The sequence below is a fragment of the Antrostomus carolinensis genome, unplaced genomic scaffold (assembly GCF_000700745.2).
Source record: "Antrostomus carolinensis isolate BGI_N321 unplaced genomic scaffold, ASM70074v2 scaffold3828, whole genome shotgun sequence".
Taxonomy (NCBI): domain Eukaryota; kingdom Metazoa; phylum Chordata; class Aves; order Caprimulgiformes; family Caprimulgidae; genus Antrostomus; species Antrostomus carolinensis.
Window position 1 is genome coordinate 126,635 of NW_010332116.1, and position 7,452 is coordinate 134,086.

Genomic DNA, 7,452 nt, shown 5'->3' on the forward strand with positions numbered 1-7,452 from the left:
GCTTGGAGATTTGAGGCATATTTCTTACCTGGGTGGTCAGTTGTTGGGCTTTATAGGCAGCTTCAATTTCTCTGGACCTTACATCCCATTGAAAGACTGATTTAAATTGTTCACCCTCTTCTCGGCATTTTATCTAAAAAAAAAATTAAAAGATTGACTTGGTATCAGTAGTTTGTTAGTACAGACTTACACATTCCCCTCTTAGGAAAAGGGGAAGAAGGGAGACAAAGGTGAACACAATCTCTTAGTCCACAGTGATATTGAGTCTGCATGAACTGCAGCAACAAAAGGAGTTGAATGCAAGGCAACACAACAAAAACAGTGCAGTTCCTATTATAACAAATCCATTTCAGCATCTGCCAGTTTTAGCTGTACCTTAAACCAGTCTAAAGGAAGGCTACTTCCAAAAACACCTCTAGCCCTACTAGGTGACCCTTATTCTTGTCTCTCACACACTGACCGCATCAGGCAGGTGGCTGTTGGGGAAATTGGATCAGGGAATTAGTATGTAGGCTTTTGCTGTGTTAGCTTTCAGCTATGTCAGTGTCACAGTGTCATTTTTTGTCACTCCATACCAACCCAAGAGAAGCAGAGGAACAATGTGACTGCACAGAACTAATTCTCTGTGCGGCAGCATCAACACAACTTGGTTTAAGACAATTTACTCTAGTCATAATGTTCACCTGTGTCTGTGCATTAGATATCCAATTGCTAGAGACCAGCCTAGCTTTCAGTGACAACTAGTAATTTCGTCCTGAAGACACATTTAGATATGTGTTGCGCGAAATATGAAAGCAGAAACCAAGGGACTATGACAAGCACACCTGATCCACCAAATCTCCACAGTCCACAAGAAAATACCAATCACCTTCTGAGAGCTTGTAAAACTCTTCATCTTTTCCTCCTTCTCCCTCTTTAGACCAACACCACTTACACCCTGTTTATATACAAAAAGGCCACATAGCCTGTAGCTCTATGCCATGCAAAGGCTACACAAGTACTTCCTCCATGCCAGTCATTCTTGGCAAAGGAGTTTTCATGGAAAAGAAGATTTAGTTTAGCCTTAAGGTCAAACCTCTACTCTCCCATCCACACTCAGCTTCTACCAAAGATTTCTGCTATTATTGGAGCTGCACATCTGTAAAGGAGCTGCATATTAGAGTTGAAAATTGTCATGAAGTTCTGAAAGAATAATTCGGTCTTTAGATAATAATTTTGAGGGAAATAATCTATGAGGATTGAAATCCCTAAGAAATTTTAAGCAGACCATATCAATGCAGCATTAGATGAAAGAACTATTACCTGGTGGGCAATAGTCTACTCTCCTATTTCCCTGCACAGTGTCCACGAAGTACCATGACTGTGTAAATGTAAATGACTACTATATTTAGTGCTGGGTTATCATTTTCCTACTGTTACTTTTATCATGACAGCATACAGAAATCCAACTGAAATCACAGCTCTGTTATACAACTCACTCTACAGCTGCAAAAAATAACAGTCCCTGTCCTGAAGAGTGCAAAATCTAAACTGACTGGACAGAAAAATCACTGAGCATGTGTAAGAAAAATCACTGAGCATGTGTAAGAAAAATCACTGAGCATGTGTACCATTGTTCCCATTTTATAAATTAAGTACAGAGGTACAGAGAGATGAAAGATTTATCTGCTCACACAGAAATTCTGTGTAGAGGGAGAGCTGAATTTTTATCTGTGCATTCGAGTTGGTGCCTCAACGTAAGTCTTATGTGAGAACATCATTTTAGGATTGAAGAAACTTGTTACATTTTCTGCATAAGAAATAATCTTACCTTAAAAACCCCAACAAACTACAGTAGCAATTGAAATCTTTTCCTAAATCTAACTTTTTTCTACATTTACCAATGAAAAAGTTTTCCTGCACTCAAAATTCCTACAGAAGTACTCCCTTTAAGTAAGTACTGCAGAATCAACTTCTTTACTACCCTTAGCAATATTCTCTCTGGAGCATAACCTCATTACGTGATTGAAAAGGACAGAAGGTGCTTTAGGTGTAAAAAACAAGGCAAAGTGATCTTTGAGCTATAATTTGTTTGGTGTGTATATTCATATGCACTGGAAGTATCAAAGTCTCATACCACTGCCTAAAAACAGAAATAGAACCTGCAGTAATCCCAAACTCATTCCTGACCAGATCTGTCACACACAGTTTAAAGTAAGTGTAATAGTCACTGCTGAAATAGTTACTGCCTATGATATTGCAAAAACTGATGCATAAGAATACTGTAGAAGAATGATAAAAGATACAGTGTCTGATAAAGGCTATTAATGTACATCAACTTTGTACAGCTAATACAGATCAGCAGAATTATATTATTATAGTATAAAGTATAAAGTATAAAGTATAAAGTATAAAGTATAAAGTATAAAGTATAAAGTATAAAGTATATAGTATATAGTATATAGAAATACAACTTCCTTCTTTTATTTTAATGATGGCTAATCACATTGAAACACATTGGTTTGTTTACTATACTCATAAAACAAATACTACTATTTTAGAGTAGCAAAAGACATGGCATTGAAGAAAACAGTCTTACACACAGAAGTGAGATAGCTATCAATTTTTGGCTGTTTCTGTGTTTCTCATTTCATTAAGTTCTTAGAAATGCAAGTTTGAAACAAATGTATCTGGAGGAAAACAATGCAAGACAGAAAAGAATGGAATTAGAAAAGAAAGAAGGCTTTGAGCACCCCTAGAGGTTGCCGGGGCACAGCAGCCTTTCAGAGGACAGATGCAGTTAAAAGGGCATGGGAAGCCAGTCCATCCTGAATGTTTTAACAAAACATTTTCAGCAAAACCATGCAAAGTTCCCTGGACTTCTTGTTTTCTCACAAAAGGGAACTATCATCTCAAGTTTGTCAGAAATACTTGACAAAGTATTTATGAGAACTTTTACCTACATCCTACTGCGATAGAATTTGGTTTTTGTTCTATATGTTTTAGCATTAGTTCTAGAAGAGATCATAAAGCAAGTAGGTCATTCTTGTTTCAAATGGCTGTGTAAGCCCCCATGATTTAGTTATTAAGTTTAAATAGTTCTGGGCAGCACCTCCTGCAGTTTATATGAACAACACTTCCATGTAGAGTATCAGATATGGCAGGTGCGAAACTGCCATCCATTTTTTTTTTTCTGAAAGTAGAAGTAAATTCAGATCTAGCCTTCCTTTCTTAAGAGTGAATGCATTTTAAATGCATATTATTCAAACCCAGGCTGAGATCTTACTGCTCTAAAAGAACACAGGCGGGTAAGTAAAGAATACATATCTACATTATATAAAGAAAACATTTCCAAAACAAGACACAAATATGATATCAAAATGTAAAACAAAGCTAAATACATTTGGCCCTCAAGCTTCTTACCTCACTTACCACTTCCGACAGTTTTTTTGCATTTATATTTATTGGTGTCTCAAATACGCTTGTGAATGCATTGTTTTTTGGATTATGCCTAAAAAAGGAAAATATGAAAGGATATTAGGAATGTACCAGACTCTTTGAGTACTCAAAAAGACAATACCAGCCTCCACCCCTCTATACATAACTTTTCCCCCACTCACACACAGATCTCAGATTACATCAAGATACTATTGTATGGAGTAAGTGCCTAGAGCAAAATTAATTTTAATGATCGTCGTATCAATGCTGTGTTTCCAATAACAAAAGAGAATAATAGAATAAAAAACAACTGTCATCTCTCCTTTTTCTGCTGACAAATGTGACAGGAATTGATCATTATAAAATAAAAACTTCCTAGAACAAACCAACTCCAAAATCTGCATTTTATACATTTTCCTGATGATTAGCTCAACCTTGTTAACCCTTAACCGCTGATTTGGAAAGAACTGGAATTTATGGTTGGGTTTATTTTCTTCCCACAGTACTGAAATGGAACTTCATTTGGTATCTTTTAACACACTGGACAAACAAGGAAGCTTTGTACACAGTAACAAGAGTTTCCCAGTATTTGTGATTCACATGAATCCAAACATATACACAAAAGCACTAATAATGCATTATTTCACATCACACGTGGGACCAGGCTGAGTCCAAACGGTGATATCTTATTACATTAAAATTACTTGTCATTTTAAACCTTTACTTTAAAAAAATAAAAGGAAACACACTTACGCTTGACAGTAAGGCTTTTTCTCATGGCTAATAAAGTTGTTTACTGTTAACATCATCTTGCATACTTCGCAGTGAAAACAGGCTTTATGCCATGTCTGGAAATACCACAAAACAGAAACCAAACAGATATGATTTATATTTCATTATTATTCACTTGAGTTTTAAATACTGGTATGGATCCTTAACTTTAATTTCATTAATTTGAAGAATTATTCTTTAAATATATGGCTACTATTAACTCATTTCAGTTTTGAACCCCATTATGAGTATAGAATTTTTGGAATCAAGAGATTTGCACTGTGTTAAAAGTGTTAATCTATACATTTATTATAGTACAAAATAATAAAGAAAGAGAACTGACCTGATCTATACAGTTAATCTTCTCAGCAGGGTAAACCCCATAGCCACATCTAGCACAGGGCTGCACATTCATCTTGAAATCCACAGAGCGAAAAATATATAGGTTTATACAAAAGGTTCAAAGAGTATGAAAGTGACTTTTTGGCCTGTGCAAAGCACACTCTAGACACTCCAGTCAGGGCCTTTTGCTGTGGTCAATGGCTCCCATTAAAGCTCTGAACTGAAGTCTGTTGCTCCGTGTGCTGACCTTCTGTTTCAAAGTCAGCTGCAGGCTGGCTTTTAAAGCTGCCAGTTAGTAAGAGCGGCTATTTTGGCAACTGTGTCAGTACGTAAGGGAGGGTAGCAATACCTTTCTCTAAATAGAAGAATGAACTCACAGAAACGAATCATGTCCATGGGAATGTCAGCGTCTGATCACTTCGTATTTCAGTTTTGCTGTAAAGTCAGTTGTCATAAGCCCAGGATGAAAAGTATATACAGCAGCAGCAGCAATTTATCATAGTCTCTCCTCACCCTGATATACAGCAAGTGACCTCATGGAGGACCACTCTGTGTTTAGGAACAGCCTCATACTAGAAGGAGGTACCACCAGAGACACAGGTCAGAGATGTGTTTGGAGCTTCCTGGCCTTTTGTTGGATCTAGAAGAGGCACACCGCCACTGTCCCAGCCAAGTCATTATTTTCTTGCCAGCTCAGTTTCACCTTGTGTGTTATGGGCAGCAGAGCAGAGCACACTCATTTCTCATGTCTTTCTGTTTCATCAACCTATCACTCCATCTCCAGGTGCAGGAGGAGGCACAGTGAAATGGGCAAAGCATTTTATCTCAAAGACTTCTAAACATGACAGGTACAAATCCGAACATCTACCTCCTACAGGAAAAACTTCAGAAAGGAACCATTTACTTTTGAACAAAATGAGCAAAGCAACTATTTAACAGTATTCACAAAGAGCAGGCCAGCATAGAACAGAACATAAAAATTCCTTAGTCAAATAACAATAAAGAATGACTATGCCTGATATTGGGATCCAAGCAAGTTACTAGGGTTGTGAAGTCTGCTCTGATCAAAAGAAGCTCTAAAATTCTACCAGCTACAAATGCTCAGGATTTGAGATTTACATCTCACCTAATCATAATATCTCCAGCTGCAGGGCTCTATAGCCCTAGGACATGCCTAAGAGTTATCTCAATCCAAGTAAAAGTCTACTTAGTTGTCCATGCATCTGCACCACTTCCCATGCCTGCAGCAGTACTGGGATACTGCTAAGCACTTTCCTTGTCTGTACATTACAAACAACTAAATTAAAATCATTTCTGGCTAAACTTTCTGAGTAAGTTTAGGGAGCCTCCTATTCATGTCTCTACGTAGATACGCAGTTCTGCTTAACTTATTATTACTACTTTTACTGAATGCTGACAATGTACTGGCACAACGTACAGTCAGCAACTGGTGTGCTGAAAATAGAGTCTCTAATCTGAAGAGCAATGGGTATGGCACAAAGTCCTGCAAACATTTGAGGCCTTTCAAAGTAAGTAATTTATAGCAGTATATAAACGGACGTATTTTCACTTAAAAAAATGCTCACAGAACATAACTTCTTGTATTAAAATAACTGCCGAGTTATCTCGTTATTCCTTTTGGGATCAGGAGCAATTTTATGGTGACCAAGTTACATCACAATAATATTTACCATGCTCACACCTGTGAAACAAAATAATTTGGAAGTCTTCCAGTTCCCTTCTTAAACAGCTTTTCATCTCATCCCAGATTGCCACTCTGTTTATGCAATTGACCTATATGAGGGTCACAGCAGTCAGGCTGTCCCCTCCTTATTTAGCACTGGGCACACTACCAGCTGCTGATTCTTTGTGTTCACCTACTCCAAGAGTCACCATATTGTATATTTTCTAGATAGTCCTAGTTGTCTTCATGCTCTCTGAATCCATGCTAGAGTCCTTGTCTTACACTTTGGCAAGAAAAAAGATGCATGACCTGTTCCTGTCCCAGCAGGGACAATACATTGCTTGTGACCCTCCTGAAACGAGTTCTGGAAGGTTGTCCCGATACGATGCTGGGGAGGTTTCAATATGATCCCAAGGACAAGATTAAGACTCAAATGAGGTCAAATGCTGTATGACCAGAACAATTTTTATTAACAGAAGTGAATAGAGAGGTAACAATAGGACAGAGTGGAAAATAAAGGCAGAAATCAAGCAAGCAGTCAGGATAGAGTTGCAAGAACAGTCACCACCAGGATCCATGAAGTCCCAGGAGTCCAAGTCCCTCGGTGTGTCAGTGGTGCATCGGTGGTTGCCGATCACGTGCTTTTTTGCCTTGACTGCTCCTCTTATACCCAATTCAGGGCTGTGATTTCTATGACAATGGCACATGCTTGCAGCTGCCCCATGCATCAGTAGGATGCTTCCCTTTTCTGCAAGCCAAATGTCCTCCTGGTTCCACAGCCATCTTCATGAATAGGCAATCTTTGAAACAAACAGCTTGAGGCAAATGGCTTACAGTTCAGTCTCTCGCAGAGGTGCTGAAAGCAGACATTCCTGAACCACCACACAAAAACTTAAAGTCTTGGCAACTACAGAACAAATCATGCACCCAGGAGTCACCTGAACACTGATGGTCTGGACAGGACTGCAGTCTGGAACACCAGTGTATACAGCCAGCCTACCAGAGGTCCCTGAGAAGAACGAGACCACATGTTCCTTCCAAGAGGCCTGTCAGACAGCTAGAAGCCCTTCACTTCACAGATAATGCTTACTTAATTTCAAGATATACAAAGCCTGTTTGTTTCTTTCCACAGCATATTATCGACTTGGCAGGAAGTCATCAAACACATTTTCCAAGTTCTCCAGCTTATCCCAAGTTACAGCATGTTCAAGAAGAGAAGAACAGTAGGCCACAATGCC

At 38.4% G+C, this 7,452-nt stretch overlaps 1 protein-coding gene across 2 annotated transcripts in view; it reads right to left on the bottom strand.

The window, feature by feature from the left end:
- Positions 1 to 4,603, bottom strand: part of NRAP (nebulin related anchoring protein) — a 51,455-nt gene extending 46,852 nt beyond the window's left edge. For both annotated transcript variants that reach the window (XM_010173366.1, XM_029086318.1), the window contains exons 1-4: positions 4,532 to 4,603; positions 4,171 to 4,265; positions 3,403 to 3,490; positions 29 to 133 (exon numbers count right to left, since the gene is read on the bottom strand). In XM_010173366.1, the coding sequence (XP_010171668.1) occupies positions 29 to 133; positions 3,403 to 3,490; positions 4,171 to 4,265; positions 4,532 to 4,603 (360 nt within the window). The remainder of the gene's footprint in view (positions 1 to 28; positions 134 to 3,402; positions 3,491 to 4,170; positions 4,266 to 4,531) is intronic.
- Positions 4,604 to 7,452: the final 2,849 nt, after the last annotated feature.